The sequence below is a fragment of the Podarcis muralis genome, chromosome 2, assembly GCF_964188315.1.
Source record: "Podarcis muralis chromosome 2, rPodMur119.hap1.1, whole genome shotgun sequence".
Lineage (NCBI taxonomy): Eukaryota > Metazoa > Chordata > Lepidosauria > Squamata > Lacertidae > Podarcis > Podarcis muralis.
The window spans coordinates 37,793,390-37,817,186 of record NC_135656.1 but is presented as its reverse complement, the minus strand read 5'-3'; the positions used below and the strand labels follow the sequence as shown (position 1 = coordinate 37,817,186).

General features: G+C 40.9%; 1 protein-coding gene across 1 annotated transcript in view; it reads left to right on the top strand.

The window, feature by feature from the left end:
• The window catches only part of OGFOD3 (2-oxoglutarate and iron dependent oxygenase domain containing 3), a 38,552-nt gene extending 15,323 nt beyond the window's left edge, over nt 1-23,229 (top strand). Inside the window, exons 5-9 of the mRNA XM_028717068.2 lie at nt 3,878-3,942; nt 4,485-4,541; nt 9,089-9,242; nt 12,152-12,275; nt 22,261-23,229. Of these exons, the coding sequence (XP_028572901.1) occupies nt 3,878-3,942; nt 4,485-4,541; nt 9,089-9,242; nt 12,152-12,275; nt 22,261-22,397 (537 nt within the window). The 3' untranslated portion in view covers nt 22,398-23,229. The remainder of the gene's footprint in view (nt 1-3,877; nt 3,943-4,484; nt 4,542-9,088; nt 9,243-12,151; nt 12,276-22,260) is intronic.
• Nucleotides 23,230-23,797: the final 568 nt, after the last annotated feature.

The window sequence follows — 23,797 nt, the reverse complement described above, 5'->3', positions numbered from 1 at the left end:
TTGTTCTTCTGCATGTTTGGTTGCAGGTCTCCCTGCTTTGTACAAGGCCTGCACTAAGAGACAAAGCCCCTGTGTATTTCTGTTCAAAATATACACTGTTTTGCTCAGTTTCCTCAGTAAAGTGTTATCAGAACTTTTCGCTCTGGACTCCGTCTACATTATCTTACTGACTTTGCTAACAGTGAGTATACTTTTGGAACATGAGAAGAAAGTTTGCTACAAACCTGCTACTAGTGAAGCTGTTTTAAAATGGGGGTTTAAAATCGAACTCCAGCCAGTAATCTGACTGTTATAGTTTGGACCACTTGAAGTTTCTGAGTCATCTTCAAGGGCAGTCCCATGTAAAGTGCATTGTAATACTTCAATCTGGGAGTTATCAGAGCATGGAGTACTGTGGCCAAGTCATCTCTATCCAAAAGGGGCCGCAGCTGGCAAACCTGGCAGAGCTGGAAACAGGCAGTCGTAACCACTGTCGCCACCTGTGCCTTCAGTGACAATGTTGGATCCAGGGTTATCACCAAGCTACAGAGCTGCTCATTCCATGGGAGTGCAACCCTGTCCAGAGCTGGCTGTCTTCCCACCTCCTTGACTTGAGAATTTGGGATACATGTGAAGCCATTCAATACAGGGCTTGTCTTCTGTTACCTTTTCCAGCTCTTCCAATTGTGTTCTTTCCATCTTGATGCTATCCAGCATGATCCTACTTATGAGAGGTGTAAGGACTGAGTGAATACGGTTTCTGACATTTGTATTGTTTTCTGCTGCTCATGTTCCCTCTGCTATGAGTCACTTGTACTTTGTTTCCGCAGAGTCTAAGAGTTTCACCTTAATGGAATTAGTTTATTCACAACTGGCTGTCTCGCCTGTGCCTTTCAAAATTAACCTTAACAACTACCTAAATGGCACCTGTATATTTTGATCAGGATGATGATGGAGGATGCGACTCCTCCTAATAGCACTGCAAGAAATCAAATGAATAAGGCTTTTGTTCTCTGTTTTCTTGTTATTGTACATCTCCATTCTGAATAATTCACTAAGGACTTCATTGCAGCGAGCAAAGGGTAGGAGTCAAAACAAGATAACGGTCCTTGATTCTCTGCACTTGATTCAGATGCAAATGTGCCTTGACTAAATCTGATGGCAAGCAATTTGTCAAGGCTATGCATTCTTCAGTCTGTTTCAAAATCTCCTCTTGCTGCAGCATTAGGCCACCGTGGGGGATTATCATAGGCTTAAATTTGGGGGTTCATTCAACACAGGTAGGTTCCTTCCACCATAATAGAGAGGCAACTGATTTTCAGAGACAGTTTCACAATCTTTATGTAGTTTTTCTGCCTCAAAGAAATTAGCAGCGGTCGCACAGTTTATGTGCTGGGGTGATTTCAAGAGACAATGGGATAAAAATGGTCATGGCTGCAATTTTCCAAGCCCTAGTAGTGAGTCATGTGTTGCCTTTGGGAAACCAATGGGCTATAGAGAATAGGTGTAGGGTTTGTGGCTTTAATCTCAATCTCAACTTTAAAGAAAAAAGTTAGGATTAAGCCCTTAGGTTTCAGAGGAAAAAAGTTGACAGTAACTGTAACTGACAGGCTCAAAAGTCAGAAGGCAAACATTTATTTATTACAATGGCTTAGATCCCACCTTTCAGGATACTGATACTGACAAGTAACTTCAATGTGCATTTAAATATGAACACAATAAGCAATATCAACATGTAGCAAGTAAACAGGAACCTTCCTGCAGGGCAGCTCACAATAGATGGCTGGAACAGTTCCTGATGTCTTCAGCTGCCTGTACCACTTTCTTGGGAGTCCTTCCAATGGACATTAGTGATAGTTGGTGCTGGAAAGAGGAAAGTTCACCTGCAGCAGTCTAGGGTGACTCCCCCCCCCCCCGCCTCATTTTTGAAAGTACAGCACAGTCATAGCATTACTTTCTCATGCAATCACTCCCCCTGCAGACCTTTGCCTAAAGTGCATGGCTGGGTGGGCTTGTGACAATGGCGTCAAGAGGTATCCTTGCTTTCTGAATGAAGAGGGATGCCATTGCATCTCAGTTTCAGAAACTGGTTTGCAAACCATAGTTTGTCCTAAAACTGGAATCCAACTATGCACATAATGCTAAACCATAGCTTACTGTTGCATCTGAATAATAATCCCATGATGATGAAATCCAGGGATGGAGGGTTTCTCTGCATCCAAGGGCTTTCTTCCCAAGTGAATAGCTGTGGCTTGCCTAATATTCTGTCCTGTTGCCAAGGCCATCTGGGAGCATCTTTACCCAAATCTAGGTCTAAAGCTATCTCCAGTTAAAGATACTTGAGGTCATTAAAGTAGAAGTTGCAGGGTAGACCATAACAAGCAGAAGATTCTAAATACTGCTCCCTTGACCAGGCAGAGCAGAAGACCAGTGCCCTAGTGTTTGACCAGAATAAGGTCCAGTTTGGGTAGCTGGTAGCCTCACTGGACATATTTTTTTACTAAAGACTTTAGTGTCAAGAACTCTAAGCAGTTGTGACAGTTCACAAATCCTGATTCGAAAATTGAGGCTTCTGTGAATTTTTCATACTTTGGTCCACATTACCAAAGAATAGAACATGGACCCAAAAATATCTGCTGTGAGATTTTTTGTTTTTTGGTGCAAAAGCAACTGCTGCTTATTTCTTTACAGCACAGCCGTTTAGCAAATACAGTGGTACCTTGGGTTACATACGCTTCAGGTTACAGACGCTTCAGGTTACAGACTCTGTTAACCCAGAAATAGTACCCCAGGTTAAGAACTTTGCTTCAGGATGAGAACAGAAATTGTGTGGTGGCAGCGGGAGGCCCCATTAGCTAAAGTGGTACTTCAGGTTAAGAACAGTTTCAGGTTAAGAACGGACCTCCACAACAAATTAAGTTCTTAACCCGAGGTACCACTGTACAGTCTCTTGTTACTGTGGTCCACTCAGCACCTGACATTTAATTAGTTCCCCTATGAAGTTGAACCTCTCATTTCCCAGCACATTTAAATCTTAAGCATTTACCCCTTAGGCCTACATTATTGCAGAGATTTTCTTCCTGTCTGTGTGGTTTTGCTGCTGTTTGTTTTTTTTAAAAAACAAGCTCCTGAAAGTCCCATTAACTACCCTTTCAGTATAATTGGCTTAATAATTTTCTTTCCCCTGCAGTGCTCCAAACTTGTGCTGCTTCAGAAAGCAGAAAGGTCACTTCTTTAGCTGCTAAAACAGTGGAAATGTGGGACTGGCCAAGTCACAGGATAGTGTGAAGTGTATAGCCTTCTGTAACGACTGCGGTTTAAAAAGGCCAGCAGTTTTTCTGCAGGTCGAAAGAAGAACCTTGAAAATGAGTTCTTGGTCATGCATGAGCATAAGAGATTCATCTTTCCCTCCTCTCCCAGCCTTAGTGGTAAATTGAATTGCTTTAGAACTGTATAGGAATCAATGCAGGAAAAACATGTTATGGATAATATTCAAATACTTGCATGCCAGGGGAATCTAGGGGAAGATATAGCTGAAGAGGGAAAGTTAACACTAGATAATTCTATTGTGCCTTGCTTTCAGACTTGGGAGACATATATATAACTTTAAACCAAGAGTGCTGTATCTCATGTCCCCACCAGCTTCCTGCATGCCCTCAAAACCGGCTCTGGGAGGTTGGGGGACCCTCTGGAGCAGATTTTGGAGTACATAGTGGGGGGAGGAAACAGAAGCCCCGTTGCACCAGCCAAGCAGTTCGTGTGGAGCGTTGAATACAACCCACCATCTGAGATTGCACAGAACAGAGACCTAGTCTCTGAATAGTTCCCTCCCCCTCCTTTTAATAGTCTTCCTTTTGCTGATTTGTTTCTTCTTGTTTGGATTTTTCCCCCCTCCCAGGCTTCAATTCTGGACTTGCACTCTGGAGCTCTTTCTTTGGGGAAGCATTTTGTTAACATGTACAGGTAATGTAGAGTTGCACCTTGGCATTCAGTGCCTTGGATACAGGTGATTTTAGTGCTCTTAGCTTCTCAGCATGGTATAGACATTTGGGTGGGGGAAGAGAAATAGCTCCGATGCTGCAGGTTAATTAAGGGATTCTTCAGCAGTTTGCTGGCCTTTGCAAAAAGCTGTAATACTAACTGTTGTTAGCAAGTGGTGTTAAGCTGGGCCTGTAGGAGAGATATAAATATTTGCTGTCTCAGTAGATGCTGGATGTAAGAATTTCTCCCACCACAGTTTAGATTTGTAATGTAATGCAGAAAGCAAAATAATTTGTGCCCTCAAGTGGTGATCAGTTTTCCTGCAGAATTAATAGTTTTCCTATCACCATAGCATCCTTTAAGTCATCAGAGTGCTTCTTGTTTACTAATCTTTAATAACTGCTTGGGATAAAGTTGGTTTGAGTAAATTAATTTGCAAAGAAAACTTAAGCACCAGCTGCTGCAGGGATTTAACTTGCACTTTGTATTATTTATTTCAGTCTTTGAATTGTCTTCCCCCACAGATACTTCAGTGATAAAGTCCATGATACCTTTACGGAAGAAGATTTTCATTTATATCGGTAAGAAAAAAACCCATTAAGGGTATTTATTGTCTTCCAAACTGCTGTCAAATACAGTGGTTCCTCAGGTTACAAACACTCCGGGTTACAGACTCCACTAGCCCGGAAGTAGTACCTTGGATTAAGAACTTTACCTCAGGATGAGAACAGAAATTGTGTGCCGTTAGCACAGCGGCAGCGGAAGGCCCCATTAGCTAAAGTGGTACCTCAGGTAAAGAACGATTTCAGGTTAAGAACGGACCTTCAGAACGAATTAAGTTTGTAACCAGAGGTACCACTGTACAACTTTAATTGTGTGGATGAGGACAATTTGTAATGTGTCTCTTAGAAGAGGTATGTCTAAATGCAGCATGATACTTGAACTGCTGATGATTGCTTGTTACATGGCTAAGAAGACTCCTTAACAGTCAAACATACCCTTCAATAGTGTAGGAGAAAGAGGCATGTGGCATTGGCTGCATTTCAAAGAAATTGGTAGCTCAGCCTTTATTAAATCAAAAGGTTAAGCTCCCATTAACCTATGCAGTCCAGATCACACCGTGCCACAAGCAGGGAGCAGGTGCTCTGCAAATGAATGAAAGAGCAAGCTGCAGAGGAAGGCAAAATACCACCGATGTTGCTTTCCATACAACCTTGGGGCAGGGGTATATTTTTAAAACTCCCATCCCACCCTGTGACGACCACTCAGGTCTTGTGTGAGCACAACCCATTCATCAAGTTACCCCAAGGAAACTTTAATGGGTTGATCTCCGCATAGCCTAACATCCTGTCTCTAGTTGCCCTAGGCTAGAGGAAGGGGTAGCGAGGAGGAAACCCCAGACTTCACGCAGAGAAGAGGAAAGCTATTTTGGCCATAATTAAGTGTTCAGCAAAGCAGTTGCATTCTTCATATACTTATTTGGCCAGCCTAGTAAGGTTCTAGTAAGGAACCTAGTAAGGTTCTAGTAAGGTTCTTTAACCCCCTACTATTGTTCCATTGGACATCTCTAAGATTTAGGCACTTTCTTCTATTTCCTAACCAAAATCATGTTAATATATTGTCATATTTTACCCATAGCTGCCTTTATCTTGCCTCCCTCATTTGTGCTACCACTTCTAAAACAAGCTGAAAGGCTCCAACTTTCTTAAGAGCTCTGCTCGCAAGAAAAATTGTTCTACTCCTTTCAACCGTCTAGTTCTTCGTTCTACATGCATGACCTTGAATTAATCCTTCTCAGGCATATGTGACCCCAAAAGGATGCTTTATTCTAAATGTGAGCTCACCGGAATGTCTTCTGCATTGTACAATGGTATCTGTACTTCTCTACCCTATCATATTAGCTCTGTTCATTGACAAAAGACAGAGACAATTCAACCACGCTTCACATCTACAGGGTGCCATTAAAAAAAGAAGCTAGTAATGTTAAATTTATTGTGGATTTGTACAATGGATTTAATAATTTAGAATAAAAAATCAGGAGTAAGGGTCAGCACTATTCATGGTCTTTCATACTGAGGTGGGAAAATGGCAGTTTTACTCCTGGTAGAGGAGGGGTGAGGGCGGATGACAGAGCAGAGGTTTCCTAGACTAGTTCCCAGTTAAATTGCTGTGGTTAGCAGGAAGCCAGAAACCTAGCTTCACCTGTTTACTGTAGACAGCCACTGTCCCTGCTCATTCTAGTTATCCAACTTGGATCTCTGCCTTTGTGTTTCATGGCACTTGTGTATTTTGTGGTGGTGGTGTGCTACTTAACAGAAGCAAAACTACCGCTATTGAATCTAGACCAGGCATAGGCAAACTCAGCCCTCCAAATGTTTTGGGACTACAACTCCCACCATCCCTGCCCACTGGTCCTGTTAGGTAGGGATGATGGGAGTTGTAGTCTCAAAACATCTGGAGGGCCGAGTTTGCCTATGCCTGATCTAGACTGTGTAGAAGAAAATGTTTGTCTGCCACAGAAAACCTGCAGGCTTTCTCTGCTGAATCTTTTTTTTCCCAATGGCAACACTTTTCTCCCAGTGTCTCGCATACCTTAAGGTTTATGCTAAACACACTCTTCATCATGACTTACTTGTGTTAAGCTATGAAGGACTTAAAAAAACAAACTCACAAAAATAACACCTTGTTGAGGGCTCATTAAGAAGCAGCACTGCTGAGCATTCCAGGCATTTTCTGGCAGTGAAGTAGTGCTGACATTCCGAACTAGTGAATGTGTATTTTAAACTCTGTTAAAAGAGCAGCTACTTGTGGTGATGAAATATAGCTTGATTTCTCTCTTGTGTTATGCTTAAGGTGGGTAATGCTTGGACTGGTTATAGTACTGAACAGCTTCACGTAGTAAGGAGGAGGGATGCTTTTGGTTTAAAACCAACCACTTTAATGAATTCAGTGTAATTATTTAGGGCGTTACTCAGCTAAGTTTTATTCAGAGTAGATCCATTGAAATAAATGAACACAATGCTATTAGATACCTTAATTTCAATGAGACTACTCAAAATGTTGTTGAATACCACCCTTTGCTTGCAGCGCATTGTTTGTTTTTTTACATTATCAGAAGCTACATTTTAGTATATCTGATGCAATAAAAGGTTTATACTTTGAATAGCCAGAAAAATCATAACATCAGAATCATGGGTTGATATTAAAATACATTTTCATCATATCAAATGAAAATGGTTTGCATTAGGGAGTGCCATTTCATTATAGGTATAATGAGAAGTATTCTTGCATAGAGCGCAGGATAAATTCTTAAAGGAGTTCTCAATACAATACAGCTGGTGGGTGGGTCTGTAGAATGATAGCTCAAGGGAACAGCAGCAAAAGAGGCTTATTGTCTACCTGAATGGCTGGATTGATTTTTTTCAGAGATAGACAGTGCGCACAGAAGCTGTCGTCACCGAGCAAGATTTCAAAATGAGCTGCAACACTTATTGAAATAAAATACCTGAGACTTTAAAAAACTGATTTGCTTGGGTAAAAATAGCTTTCCTTCTGAATGAGCTTCCATTTTCCTTGGCTGGTAGACCTAAGAAATAGGAAAGTGGCATTTTGGTGACAGATGGAAACCGTATTACTATAATAACTCATGTGCAGCTTGGAAGCTGGCCATATTTCCCTTCTGGGTCCTGTTATTCCCACCAGGTATGCTGGTCGAAAATATCTTCTGGAAGTCTTTCTGTCTTGCTCCAAAAAAATATGCAAGCCAAGCAGTACCAGCATAAGCCAGCTTGATAAGATGAGCCTTAAACTTTTCTGAAGGTCATCACGTCAGGGTACCTGTACAGCAGGTATAGCAAGCTGTGCATGTGCAAATATGTGGGTCTACTGCACTGGCTATTTGCTTCTAAATTTTTCACTGAAGGAAATTTAGGACAGTCAGAAGCAACATTTTTGCTTATCTTTTTTCCAGTAAAGAGACAGCTTGCCAGATAACCAGGTATAGAGCCTTGCTGGGCTTAAGTCTATTAAAAGTCAGCATATTCTTCTTTTTTCCTTTGATCTGCTGAATCTAATGTTATCCCAGTAATAGGCATTAGGAAGAGGTATCCTTTCTGCATCCTGAGCTCTTTAATGTAGAGCAACTTCTCTACCTATTTTGAATGAAACTCTTCTACTAGCTTATCCAGTGCAGAGTGAATAAATGTAGGCACACAGATGAACTGCCACACTTGCAATCAGGTCAGGAAGGCCAGAGAATATATCCAAAGGTGGCTGAGCAAATGACAATGCAGCTAGAAAAGCAGTTTAGTCTATTTCTGAGTGATGAGCTGCTCAGTCAGAGGATCTCAGCCGGAGTCTGCTGCTTTGTTAGAGCCAGATGGGAGCCTTTTGGTTCCTTGCGTCACCTGATGCTGGGTGGGCTGGAATTTGTAGTATCCCTGTTTGGTCATAGAGTGGTGGTTCTGTAGCATAGCTGAGAGCAGGTCAACAATCCCTGTGGAGTGCCCTCCCATCAGAAGTCAGGGAGATCAGTAAATATACAACCTTTAGAAGAAGACATCTGAAGGCAGCCGTGTATAGGGAAGTTTTTAATGTTTAATGTTTTATTATGTTTTTGTATGTGCTGGAAGCTGCCCAGAGTGGCTGGGGCAACCTAGTCAGATGGTAGTGGGGATACAATGCAATATCTTGTTGCAGGACTCAGCTTCACTTTTCTCAGGAGTCCTCATGTCAGTACAGTGGTACCTCGGGTTAAATTGTGATCTGGCAGCGGGAGGCCCTCCGGAACGAATTAAGTACTTAACCTGAGGTACCACTGTATAGACAACGATGTCGTTTGATGGCTGAGTACTGATCAGGAAGTCTGATTCTGATCTTGCCTCTGCTGAGGACTCACTAGGTGATTTCATGCAGGCCACACACTCTCAGCTCACCATTTGCAATACATAATATTAGTGGACTGCATCAGACAGAGGTTTTTTTTTAAGGATTCCTGAGAATATGTACATGAAGCACTTTGAAAACACTGTATAAATGCTTAAGTATTATTATAGAGAGAAAATACTGTTGAGTCCTGTGCCATTGTACAGCGTCCCAGTCACTTAAGATGCTGTTTTCTCCTTTGCAGTGATGTGAGGCAGAGAATCCAACAAAAAATAGCTCTCACTTTTGGTATCAGCTCCTCTTCCATGTATTTGACGAAGCCAACCTTCTTCTCTAGAATAAACAACTCAGAAGCCAAGACAGCTCATGATGAATACTGGCACCCACATATTGATAAGGTAAGTGGGTTTCCCCCCCTTCTACTCCAATAACCCTTCATATCTGTTCTTTAATTATAGTGTGCTATTGTCTTAGTAAATGTAGACACTAGAACAGTAATTACTGCATTACTACAGCAAGTTATTGTGATTAATACTTCAGTTCCAAGTATGTTTACATAGAAATAACTCTCACTGAGTTTAACTCCTGAGTAAATGTGTATAGGATCTAAATTGCTAAATTGTTAATTCCATTTTCCAGTTGATAAACTTAGCAAATTAATTCTTTAGCAGAGATTTGAACCCAAGTGTTCCTTGTCCAAATCATATATTCTTCCTGCCCACATTGGTCTTGCTTGTCTGGTTTGTTTCATACATTCTGCTGGATTTTCATAATCCTTCCAGATGAGAATCTGCTAAATAAACTCAGATTGCTGTATCACATGGATTTCAACATTTGTAACTCTTTGTCCTTCATTAGCAGTAAGATTGGGGAAAAACCCACTTTTTAGCTTTTTATGTTTCTGTATAGTGGGGACTGTAAATTTGTGTAATACACGAGCAGTTAAGGCTTACCATACTTGGTCGTCTGTGGCTGTAGCTGTAAAAACAAGCAAGCAAAAGGGCCAAAACAGAAACTGAAAGATAACAGGCCAACAGGCAAACTGTTTTGTACTTATGTAAGAACTTCCAGGAAAATAAATTACAGCTACAAGAAATCTTGAAACTTAGGCATGTATGTTTGTGTACAGAACATGCACCCCGATTTAGTATTTGCAAAATGTCGCTCCTCCTTTGAATAACACCAGTGTTTATAAACTTCCTTGTCTTTAAAGTGATTTTATTGGGTTTATATTTTACAACTGTGTGAAAGTAGCTTTCTAAGCAGTGTTAAATCCTTAGAAAAGTTAACTGATTCTACAGGTACTGGGTTTTCTCTCCTGAATTCCCCCCCCCCCACTGTTTCATGTTGTGAAAAATAAATCGGGGTGTATCACTTTAACACAGTGATGGTGAACCTGTGGCTTTCCATATGCTTTTTGGACAATGACTTCCATAATCCTTGACGGTTGGCCACATTAGCTGGGACTGATGTGTGTTGGAGCCAAACAACCTTTGGGGAGCCAGGAGTTCCCCATTCCTGCTTTACTTAGCACAATAGTTGTGTTGGACAGTCTAGTAGCAGAAATTTAGTGACTGGCGTATCTCTGTTTTTTCTTTTGAATGATGTAGTCACTGCGTGTTGTTGAGTCACTTTTCCATCTGTTGGAGCCCTAGACAGACAGTAAACGTGTCTCCCACTTTTCCTGTTTTTCCTCCCCACGCTGTCTGTCCCTTTGCTCCACCAAATAAATAACATAGTAGAGTAATCCCAAAAAGCATATGCTGGTTCATGGAATGCCCCCCCCCCCATGAATTTTCAAGTTAGCCTTTCAAATCTCCCTTGATTTTCACCTGAGGAACTTATTTCTTCTGTGTTTCCCTCCCAGAATTGTGTGGTGGTATCTTGGCAACGCTAAATATATTTCCTGGTATTTGTTTTTAAAGGTTAGGGTTGGGACTCAGGGAATTTGGGGTTTTGGTATAGAATTCTAAATCCTGACATGAATGAAAGTTCTTGTTTATTTTGTGGGCGAGGCTCTAGCACAGGCATAGGCAAACTCAGCCCTCCAGATGTTTTGAGACTACAACTGCCATCATCCCTGACCACTGGTCCTGTTAGCTAGGGATGATGGGAGTTGTAGTCCCAAAACATCTGGAGGGCCGAGTTTGCCTATGCCTGCTCTAGCAAATTAACAAAACATTATTTTACATTGCATCAGTCACGTTCAAAAGGTCCTCTCATATCTGAAATATGAAACTGTGACCTATGCTGAAGTAAAAATCAATTTCTAAGGGAAACATTCTGTTGTTTGCTCAGAAATCCATTTAAAGTGCTCCAATAACATTGAATAATACAGCGTTTTATAAGAGGTTGCCAACCATGACCTATAGGGAAAATGTTGCAGGGGATTTGAAAGGCGTCATTTCAGATGGCACAATGAATGGATTTTCTTCCTTAGGACGATTTCAAGCTTGCTTTAACAGTAATTGTAAATACAGTTCGCCCACTCTGTTTCAGTTAGTAAATGCTTGTCAAATGGGGAAAGTGTTTATCAGATCAAAAGAATAATCAGCAATGTTGCAAAGATGAAGTAGTAAAAGGATAGGAATGCACAAATTCTTTGTGGGGACCAGCAGAATCGAGTGTTGCTGATATCCCAATACTTGTAAAAGAAATGTCACAAAATGAAACTTTCTGATTTTAAATATTGGAAAAAGGAAGTGAAAATTAGTTACCTTTTGGATCTATATCTGCTATACGAAGGTACATTTCCTAGCTGCGTTTATTTTAGTTCTGTTTGGCTGAGGTATTGACATGGGGCCAGCATGATGCAGAAAATTCCACAAAGTGATTTGTCTAGATAACAGTCTGAGACCCTGCTATATAGCTGCACAGTTCTAGGATTCTAGATATGTCTCCACAGGGGTGTGGGAGCTCAAAGTCGTATCCATTTCTTCTGAGAGATGCGATCCAACAGAGTTGGACAAGATTGGTTCTCAAGAAATAGATATCTACAAATATTTATTTATTTACAAATACAATTACAAACCAGTTTGAGATGTTCTTCGCCTTAAGTTGTTGTTTAAGTATAATATCCCTAGAAGAACTTTTGTCTGTTTTGCAAGTCTTTTAGTCTTGTTTTAAATTTATTTGTGTGGTGTCCCCCCCCCCCCATTTAAACACTTTTTAATAAGAGTAAATTGCCTGCTTGTTAAAAGGCAGTTAATAAATCAGTGGTGGTGATGATAACTCCCAAGATCCTCAAACTTGCACAGAGAAACCCCTATGGGACTGGATATTTTTATTTGGTGTTTTTTCTTCCTAGGTGACCTACGGCTCTTTTGACTACACGTCGTTGCTTTACCTCTCAGACTACACAGAAGACTTTGGAGGCGGACGGTTTGTCTTTATGGATGAAGGGGCAAATAGGACTGTAGAACCCCGAGCAGGTTAGAGTTAATCTTCACTGTATAACTACCAGTAGTTCATACTTGAATCTTACATATGTTACACTCACATAACCTATATATCTGGTTGTTTCCACTCTGAGCTGATTATGCTGAGCATCTGTTTTGGTGCCTTTGATTATGGTTCACTCTTTAGAAATATGGTTCTAATTTGGTGATAGGAGGCTCAAGTCCTTATTTTTTGTCTTTGCAGGGGTAAATGTGGGGCCGTTATCTCATCAATTGCTACTTTTTGTAAAATGCCATTGAGAGTGGTAGTGGAAGAGAAGCAGTCTAAGATGCTACAGAAAATTTATGAAGATGGTATTCCAAGAAATATTGCACATCAAGTGTGATTGCTGAATGTGCAGCTGTGGAGGAGAATGTTGACTCCTTCCCAGCTGTTAAACCCCTCAAAAAACTTTGTCTAATGCCATGTTCTTGAAGCTACCAGCATGAGTTTGACCAAACTGCGGGAGGCAGTGGAAGACCGGAGTGCCTGGCGTGCTCTGGTCTATGGGGTCACGAAGAGTCGGACACGACTAAACAAAATGCCAGTGAAGGGTGTCGTGTACAGGCAGGGTGTATGTGTGTATGTGTGGTGAGGTGGGAATGGATGGAACTGCAGGCACATGCATGCTTCCAGGGTTGTGTTGGCGATCCCATGAGCTGGCCAAACTATTTTGTGAAAGCTGTTGCCTAAGTACACACAAGGTCTTTCCAAAGAACACTGCTGTTCCTTCTAGTCCCCTGGAAACAATACTCACAACCTTCAAGAGCACCAGCTTTTGTGTCCTGTTCATCCCATTGATGACTCATGTTTATGTAGCACATTTTTCTGTTTCGGAGGTTATCTGTAAGTGTTCTTGTATAGACAGACATTAACACTAATCTTTTATCTGCACATTTCGCTATTCATTCCAACAGCAAAGCCTTCTGTCCTTGGTGAGTTTAATCGCTTTTGTAAGCTGAATGCTTCTGCTCATTCACTTCATTTTGACTTTTTAGTCTACATGTTTAAATACTTATTTAAACTTACAGTTATAACAAGTTATTCTCTGCTGTTGGAAGGAAAACCTGGGAAAGGCTATGTCAACATGCAAAAACTGGTGCATTGACTGTTGGTTAAAGCTTGGTGCCGATACTGCCAAGGTTGCAGGTTTGATCCCCGTATGGGACAGCTGCCTATTCCTGCATTGCAGGGGGGGTGGACTAGATGATCCTCAGGGTTCCTTCCATCTCTACAATTCTGTGATTCTATATAGGTAAGACAATCCCAACATCACATATTTTGTGTAGTCCTTTGAAAGGTACTATAGAAATGGAAAATAGAAAAGTAAATTGAACCATCTTGTCTTGATTAAAATAGCAGTTGAACAAAATGAGATTTGTTTTTAAAGCACTTTCTATCATTTTAAAGCAAATTCTTTTGTATGGTTTACAAAAGAACATCTGAACCAGCCCCACAAGTCTCTAGTGCTCACTTGTTCAAAGGAAACTGGACTCTGTAGTGCTGTTCCTCATGATCTACAGGGAATATTTAACGCTAAAGTCAATGGGCTTTAACAGCGGCCCCAAAATATCAACCTGGCTTGCTAGCTAAGCCTTTTTGTCTTCACTGCCAACTGCTGGGCTTTTCTAAGTCCTCTGGCTTGTGTGGAGGGCTTGAGGGAGCACCAGGGCAGAGATTTTTCTTTATTTGCACTCTGTTAAGGAGAAGGCAGGGACGCGGGTGGCACTGTGGTCTAAACCACAGAGCCTAGGGCTTGCTGATCAGAAGGTCGGCAGTTCGAATCCCTGCGACGGGGTGAGCTCTCGTTGCTCGGTCCCTGCTCCTGCCAACCTAGCAGTTTGAAAGCACGTCAAAGTGCAAGTAGATAAATAGGTACCACTCTGGCGGGAAGGTAAACGGTGTTTCCATGCGCTGGTCTGGTTTTCCCAGAAGTGGCTTAGTCATGCTGGCCACATGACCCGGAAAAACTGTCTGCGGACAAACGTCGGCTCCCTCGGCCAGTAAAGCGAGATGAGCGCCGCAACCCCAGAGTCATTCGCGACTGGACTTAACAGTCAGGGGTCCTTTACCTTTAAGGAGAAGGCAAGAAACAGGAGGAGTCTTACCATGATGGCTATGCTTTACCTTCACAGTTGGAAGCAGCAATGCTTCTGAACACCAGTTGCTTGAAACCACAGGAGGGAATAATGCTCTTGTGCTCATATTTTGCTTGCTGGGTTTCCCACATCCGTATGGTTGGCTACTGTGAGAGCACAATGCTGAATTAGATGGCTCCAGCAGCCTACCCTTTGGTCCTCCAAGCTACTATACAAATGAAAGGAAACGCTGCCTCTTTTTCCAAGCACGACAGGATTTTCTAAACCTTCTGTGTCTTACCTGGCCAAGATGTTCCAAGTAGGGCAATGACCTTATGGGCTGCAAATTTGAATCCTTTTTCTTGCAGGTGGTTCTTGCACACCTAGATATGCAGCAAAAGGGCATTCTTGCAAAACCATTACAGATGGCTGTACTCTCAAATTAATTTTCTGCAAGGCATTTCAAGGGAGAGATACCTTCATGTATCGAAGAGCTCAGCCATGCATACTTAGGTTAATAGCACTGCCCATCGGTGGCAGTAGAATGAGCCTGTAACTAGGATGAGGTTGTTATCTGAAGTGGGGGAAATGAAATGGGAAGGGGAGGCTGCAAGGAAGAAGACGAGGTGGAGGACTCTTAAATTTTTTTCCTGCAGCATGGGAGTGAAGAGACTTTGGGTAATTAGTCTGATCTTTTGACACCCTGACCTTTGCTGGATACAACTACTTCTGTCAGTGATTATGGTTCCTATAGAAATAGAAACTTGTTTCTGATTAATTAGGTCTTTGGATTCAGAACAGTTTTTTAAACGATGTAAAATAGTTCCTTTCCACCAGGATAACAGGCCAGTGTGGGAGTTGAGTAAAATCGCAATGGTGCTTTCCAAACGATCTTCAGGATTTGTTCCGTTTCTTCGGGAGGAATACTAAAATAGGATTACTGAAATGCCAATTAGTCAAAAGAGATTCTTGTGGCAACGTGGTCTACTGAAATAATGGGCTTTTGCTGCCCAGGAGCAGTTTTGTCAGGTGCAGCCATTTAAACTAGGGCACAAACTGAGAAATTTTCTCCGGTTTGAATTTTAATCCAAGCTGGAGTAGACTTCAGCAGCTTCCAGTGCTCCTTTCAGCTGAGCACCTCTGAACCCATGGAGCTGGTTTCTGGGTCTGAATCCAGCTTCAACATTCTAAAGTTCAGTCACTGTGACCTCTTGTTGTTGTTGGGTTCTCTATAGACAGTTTAAAATTAGTTTAAGAACACAGAAGTAGAGTTTGATTCATTGTCTTATGTGGTGCAAGATTTATTGAATTATTTTTTCAGGAACAGAAAGTACTTATGCAAATATAATTGGATTAATTAAACTCGTCCTGCATAGTACATATTGGATATGTTTCAATACTCTTTCTCCCAGTAGTGTGAATAATAGTTTTGAGTTAGCTTGTTGCTTATGAAGAAGTATCTATAAATACACATGTCTTACATATGTTTTTCTGGGATATGTACATATCCATTGTTTACATCTGCTGTATTACTGCTGATGAAATCAGTAGGCTTCCTTCTGATAGACATCAGTGTTACTTCTGACTGACATGTTTTTGAGAGTGAACTATATACATTTTTTCAAATATAGAACTTTATCTGCTTGTTGTAATAATAGGCTGTATCCAATAAATCCATCCTGTTAGCAGAAGAACTAGCATCTGTGCAATGGGACTTCCTCTCCCTGAGCCTCACCAAACAGTTTTGGGGTTCCCCCAACCACCTGCAGCTGATCGGTGGGATGCAGGGAGATGGGAAAGAAAGGTTTTTTGCACAGATGGAATTCCTTGTGCAGATGGGATTACTTTGGTGGATGACTTTACAAACAAAAAGGCAAAGGATTTCCTTAGTAGATACATCTGAAAGGTTGCAAAATAACTACCATGATATGTATTTGTGGCTTTAAATAAACCAAACCAACCGTTGTGGAATGTAGTTCTTGGGAAGTTGGAATATTTTTTGGAAACCTGCTTGACCCTAATATACAGGGCTTGGAGCTAGGTGCAAATTTGTGAAATTGTGGTTCATTGTCTTGATAATTTTTTCAGTTCAGTTGTGATTGATTCATTAAAAGGTTAAAAACATGTTTTAGAATAATTATAGACAATAAAAGAACCATGCAAATTAAAAACTAATTATTTTGAATAATACGACTGATTTAGTTCTTTTATGGGCATTAGCAGTATTCATGTGGATGACACATTTCTTAAACTTTTAAGAGATCTCTAATTAAAATACATTGAAATTAGGACAATGTAATAGTTACTTAAAAGCCCAGCTCTAGGAATATTATAAGAGAACCTGGTGGAATGAAGATGTACTTCGCATATTGAATATTCACATATTCCTATTAAAGGAAGCTCTCCTGGTACTCACTTTGTTGTTTTTAATTATTTTAAGTTGCTGTGAGTTAATTAGATACGGTGCTTATACGGTGCTATTTTGTGGTTTGTGTTAATAGGTTTTATAGTATTTGTACTTTTAACTACTTCATAATTGACTGGTGAAGGGCAGGAGTAAGCACGCACATGCAAAATTTGGGAAGTGATGAATTGAAGAGACTTGGATTAATCAGTGATTTTTAGATATCTGACATCAGCACCAATTCCACTTGCATGTGATGTGGACAATTAGGAGTATTGCAAAAACCTGGATATTTGTGGTTTAACCCACAGTGCCACCCGTGTCCCAGTGAAGCTGTAGATAGAGATTGTATACAAAATGATGTGTATGTTTTTTGCTTGTGAATTGCTTCATAAACTTTCACTTATCCTTAATTTCTGATACTTTCCTTGGGTGTAGGATTTGAATATTTTGTTACAAAGACAGGTGTCTAGTTCAGAATAATATACAATGTATTCTTACTTCACTGTTCTCTCAAGCAATCTGCAGTTGCAACATTTTCTTCTCCAGACACTTCTGCTGTTATAAAAAAAAGTAAGATCTTTGAGTAGTGGTTTGTATTCATGTTCTCCGGAATACCCTGTGGATTTAATATTGAAAGAACTGGGGGCTGCTTGATAACCTGAATGTGATGTTTGGGGTTTGTCAGCTCAAAAGCTTCTGGCGAATACTCCAAAATGGATATACGTGAACTAATAAGAACCCTGAATGTGACTATATTTTGTTACACACATTTACCTGGATTCTCTTCCTCGAAAGCAAAAATACGCTTTCTAAAGTGAAAAGCAGGTACTATTGTGTCAAAGTGGAATGGCCAGGAATTATTTGTAAAGATTTGGCAATATGGGAAAGAACACAATAATGTCCTCTCTCTCAGAAGGGTGTTTGGAAGGGTTTTGTAGCAGACACTGGACTCAGTCTGATTAAGGTAGTCATGCTTTATAGAACTAAAGCTTGTTGCTGCTAATTTGACCCATTGATTTCAGTGGGATTTATGTGCAACTAACTTTTGTTAATGATCATGGATAGGCATTAGTGTTGTTTTTTGTCGGTACTTTGGCACCATTGAGTTAGCCTACAGCTTGCAAGTGAAGTCAAGCGAGGAACTCGGAAGCCTTTGTATTAATCTGCTAAAAGCTATTCCAGACTTGTACAATACTTCACACTGGCCTGTTGCTGGTACCAATGCAAGAAGCACTTTTACCACTTTGAAATTCAGTTTGCCAGAAAGGTAGCTGCATGTTTTACTAACCAGCTGCGGTGCCACAGATGCGTAGGAAACCGGTTTTGTTTCCATAGCAGTTCCAGCCTTATTGAATCCAGCGTCTTTTACAAAACTTTAGTCACTAGAAGGGAGTAGAAGATTACAAACCATACCAGCATGTTTAGAGAAGTCCAATGTGTATTTTACCATAGATACCGTAGCATGCTGTGAAGTGTCTACACACTGTAGTCCTAAACTAGTTTTACAGTCATCCTTCTCAGCAGGGCATTGTAGTTTTGTAAGACGATAGACATTACTTATTATCAGCACTTGATCAAATAAGACATTTCCTATGGTTATGGAGAAGCTATGGCTGTTACAGCATGTGTGTATGTGCTAAAGTTATCATTATAGTTGAATTAGATGTTGTTATCCTGGGAGGAAGAACTGTGTACAGATCTGACAAAGTGGCCTTCCTCCAGCTGTTCAGTTTCCCTTCTTTGATGCTTGAGGTTTCAAAGCACCAACTGATAATTCTCCTTAGGATGCAGGATGTTTGATAATAAAGCAGCATTTTTGCCTTTCAAGCTCTTTGTAAAGCCACATCTTAGCACGGCTTCATGCAAAATCCATTAAGTTACATTATAGGTAAACTCATAATAATAAACAACAGTATATCTTACCCTTTTCAAGTTTGTAGCTTTGTTGTGCTTTGAAGCAACCACATATTACGATGAATTCTCCAGAGTGATAATGATCTAGTAGCTTTCTTGGTAAATATTTATCAGCCAGAAGTGACAAGAAGACCTTCAGCTTGTTTTGATATTATTTTTTTTAGTACTGCCTGTATAATCCTTCACAGCTACAGGCAAAAATGAAACTGGTGGCTGCAGAATCTAGTTTTGCACTCTGTCATTTCTGTTTGCAACCACCCAATTATGACCAGATGCATGATTTCATTGCATATTTTATTAAATTTGATTAGCTTTGGAATTTTGGTCTTAAAAAAACAAACCTTTGATTGCTTCATTATGGAGGATCTTCTTTAAAGTACGCTGCACAGGCTTGCTATCAAAGTATCTGAAATTCAACTCCACGTATAAGGGAGGCCCTTGGGCCTTTTAATAGGGATGTAGTAGGGGCACTGTTCCTCCTGCCATTACTGTGGAGCGATAGGAAAGCTTGCTTTTGTAATGAAAAATGGGTAAGGAGAAAGCCTTCATCTTCCTTCCCATCAGCTGACTGGGGCTGATGGAAGCTGGAGCCCAAGAACATGGGTTATCTGAACATTGGAATGCACAATTTGATTATCTGCCCCATTAATCAAAGAATAACCAAGGCTTACAAGCTGAAACATCACAATGTCCAAGATTCAAAATAAGCTGCATGCTTAGAGGTGGTGTGTGGGGTGGGGAGCTTACTAATTCTATCTGCAACAACAAATTGCACCCATTTGTGTTGTCCTGGTAATTTCAAAATATCTAGAGAGTATAGATCTGGAGTCCCCAGTGTGCCATCAGATGCCTACCCATAGTGCCCATCAGGGCCCCCTGCTTTCCCCAATATTTAAAACACTTAAAAAATAATAATAATTGAGGCTTTTATTGGGCTAGAGGCAGGACAGACTTTGGGGGGTTCTTTGGAGGTTGCCTGCTTCTTATTTGTTTTGGTGTATGTGCATTCTTACCTGTCCAGAGGCAGGGTGGTAGTGGTTCTGAGCATCACCAGCGTTTTTTGTTGTTAAAATGGGTTATTTGTGTTGTCAATGGCAGTTCTCCAAATGTGGCCCCGAGGCCCAAAAAAGGTTGGGGACCTCTGCTATAATAAATGGCGTGGGGGAGTGATAGAGAGAAAGGGGATAAGGCACCTCACTGCTCATTGTGTTTGCAATTACGTTTTAAGGAGCTACAGGAGTCCTGTGGGGTTTCAGTATCAGCTTCCAAGTTTGAAGCCAAATTGCCTTTTCTTACACATTAGCAACACACTTCTGTCCTCAAGCAATCATTCAGTTTCTATAGTGATTGTAAATATTCATTTTGGCCTGCTTGAGGTGTTGGGGGATCCTTTCGTTTCTGACCCTGAAAAAATGGGATCCAAGCCATTTGCTGAAAATGTTCCAAACTTTAATGTATCTTAAAGTATGAATTAGCAGAAAGTAAAGCTGCTTGCTTGTCTCACCTTCTCCAAAGACAAGGAACATTCATAAACTGTTTGTGGGTTTATATTCTGATATTGTGTGAACCACCCTGAGACCTGTGGGTATAGGGCAGTATATAAATTTAAATAATAATAGTAATAATAATAGTAATAATAATAATAACTCGTGTTCCATATAAAAGCTGCTGTCCTTGAATAAACACTGTAGCTCCATATTTATTTTATTTTTTAAAAAAAAAATGAAGTATTGCACTGAAATCTTGTTTAGTATAATATAGGCATTATATTTTGTGTGTTAGTAAGCATTTCATAGTTAGGGAATTGTTATTTTGGAAGGTGAATAAGTCCTCAAGAGTGTAGTTAATAAAACCCTGGCATAAACTGTTTTGAAGCAATGAAAGAATAGCTGGACATTTTACAAGTAGCATGGCAGAGAGCACTTCTTAAAACCAGATACTCCTGCTACAATCATGCAACTTCAGCCATTTGAGAGTTCCCCCAGCCCTTTGTTGCCTAGGAAAGAGATTTTCTTTGCTTAAGCAGCTCCAGACACCTGCCCTTGTTCTAAGAGTCAGTAAAAAGCTGGCCACTACTCAGTACAATGTTCATTTGGGCAAATGCTTATGCCACTCTTAAGTACCTGGAAAGTCCAATATGCCTTGTGCCACCTACCTCACCCATATAGTCCTCCTTCCCAGTTGGCAAAGTTTCTATCCGTTGGTGAAGAAAGTAAACTAACAGATAATTTAGAAACTTGCAGTTCTTCTGAAATTACAAATTCTGTCACCGTTCAGGCATTTGTTTCTTGTGGGTTGATTGTCTGAAACCAAAAACGGCAACAACATCCCGAGTTCAAGCATGCCAGCTCTTTATTTTTTGTGGTTGCTGGGTTTTCCCAAATAGTAGATGGAACTAAAATCCTTGAATGTGCATTCAAAAATTCACTGTACTAGCAACAACATATTGTACAGAAAGATTTGGCCCTACTGACTCTAAACAGTTAACTTTGCTTAAACAGCCAGGTGTGAAATCCACTCTCAGATGTTGGCTGTGCACTTCCGCAATTTTTAAAAGAATCTCAAACATTGTGCATTTTAATTGGCAAAATTGGGCACCTGAGAAGGTTCTGCTATGAAAGTGCATGTGCTCTGTGCTCGCTTGCCTACGTGCAGAAATGTTTTCAGCTCAGGGGGAATTTGGTGTATAAACCTAATTATGGCCTCAGCACTCACGACAGCTTTCCTGTTTATTTATATTTCAGTCTTTAAAAGTGCTGGTGTGCTCAGCAGAGGAGCTAATGGGGGAACTCGTGCAGAGCAAGCTCCTCTGGGTTTTCTCACTATGTGTTGTCAGTTCAGTAGCTGGCTTGAGTTGTGGCTGGTGCACCAGTGCTAGCAGCAGCCTTTATCTTTCTGCGCTTCCCTTTTAGGATGATGTTTGTGCTCTCATGAGATGACACACAAGAGGGGTGGGGGGCATCCCATAGCAGTGGGGCCATTTGTCTGCCTCACCATGATTGTGAGCTATGCAGTAGGCTAGGGCAGATTCTTTATTTTACTGGGCCCTTCGATTAAATAAACAGGCTCTTTAGACATCCCGTATAGTGCACACTTCTGGGTTTTCTTACTGCAAGCTTGGTCCCTCATTTGGTAGAGAGGGGTGGCATTCCCTATTGAAATGGCTGTCAAACAGCTTTGGTCTGTAGAACTCAAGAACGAAGCCAAAAATCTTTTTTTCTGACACCCGGGATTGAATGTTACTAGTAATCTGCATAGCGGCAGCATTCACTAGACCTTGTGCTCCATGGCAGCTGTGTTACTGCATGTCTCTGCCCTCCAGAACAAAGTATGGTTATATGGAAATAAATAAATCCATTAAATAAAGCAGTCTTTCATATTGCAGTCTGTCTGTGTGCATCTTAAGTAGCATGATCTTGTTCTTTGGGGACCAGGTACCATGCTTTCGGATAGCATTCAAATCTTGAAATCTGTAGATGTCCCAGGGTAGGCATGGGATAGCAGTATCCTAAGTACTGGCCACTGGGCAAACAGCATGCATCCTTTCGCTCTCCTGACTGTACGTTCTTCTCTTTGCAGGCCGGGTTTCCTTCTTCACTTCTGGCTCCGAGAACCTCCATCATGTGGAAAAGGTCCACTGGGGCACCCGTTACGCCATCACCATTTCCTTCACCTGCAATCCGGATCACGGTATCGGGGATCCTGTTTTAACATAATGGGACAGGTGGCTAAATGGATTGACAACAAAAGCCCTGTGCAGAAGGGGGGGAGTTTTAACTTCACATGTAAATTCCCCTCCACAGATCCTTCTAAACTTTATTTAATGTGAGCCGTTTTCTCACACTCATCTCCCTCTTAAGTGTTGCAAACAGTGCCTTAGGGATCACCTTTCTAAGTCTCCTGTAACCGTTTTGCTTTTTGCAAGGTAATAGTCATAAACTGCCCCCCCCTCACCCCACACATTTAAGGGCACATCAGAATTCAGAGACTGCGGAACATGCCACATGCACTGCCATTCCTCTAACACCGAAGATCAAAATGTAGTCACTTCAAATAGTCCCTTCAGTTGTTGCTCTCAAAAGCACTATTTGGGGAGTCCCATGGAATAGTTCGTGGGCAGATAAACACTCAGGAACATGTTGTGAAGGAAGACTTTTCTAATAAACTTGTTGAGCTTTGTTGCCCTCCCCACCCATCCCCCACTCCTCCTTTCTTCTGTTATATGTAAATTCTGGAAAATAAGTGGGGCATTCAATTTACAGTCTTGAGCATTCACACATTTATACACACTAGAGTACCATGCTTCAAATTCTATGTACATATAACCCAGAACTACAGAATTTTATGGACATTATCCATGTGTCAAGTGTTGTTTTTCTTTAATGTTACTGCAATGTTTCTCCTTGGAAGCAAAACATGTGCTTTGACTACTGGAACGGACTGTTCTGTGCAAAACTGTATGTGAACTGAGAGATGGCTTCAAATGGTCAGATAGGAGGAGAATTCTCAAGTGATCTCAGGATCCATTAAAGTTTGCTTTGTTATGAACTCTTTGCCTTTGTCGTACTGGTTATTCACCTACCAAAGTGAGTCTGAAATCATTTCATAGCTACTCTAGGGCTGTCATCCCTAGCTAGCAGGACCCATGGTCAGGGATGATAGTTGTTGTTGTCTAATAATAGCTGGAGACCCAAGTTTAAGAAATCCTGCAGGGCTTCAAGAATAATGAGCCAAGTTTTCTTTAAGCGAAAGTGAAATTGGCTGAACTTAAGGAAAACTTAAAAGCTATCTAGAATAGGCAAAATAAAATTGATTCAAGAGTTTTGTACAATTGTGAAAATGTACTTTAATCAAATTGTGTAAGAAGATGTTAAGTTGGAAACATCACTGGGTAACCTGTCACTTTGCATGCCATTTTAGCTCAGAGGACACAAACTTCTTATATCACACAGATTGCCAAGTGGGAACTCTTGGCTTTGCTGGAAAAAAGGGAACAATTGTTAACCTGAAGTAATGAAGTAGCAAGCCCTAGCGGGCTACATTCCATTCATCTTCTACAAGATGGATAAAAAAGGGAGCAGTATAAACCAACTCTGTGCCCAGCCAGAAATAACAG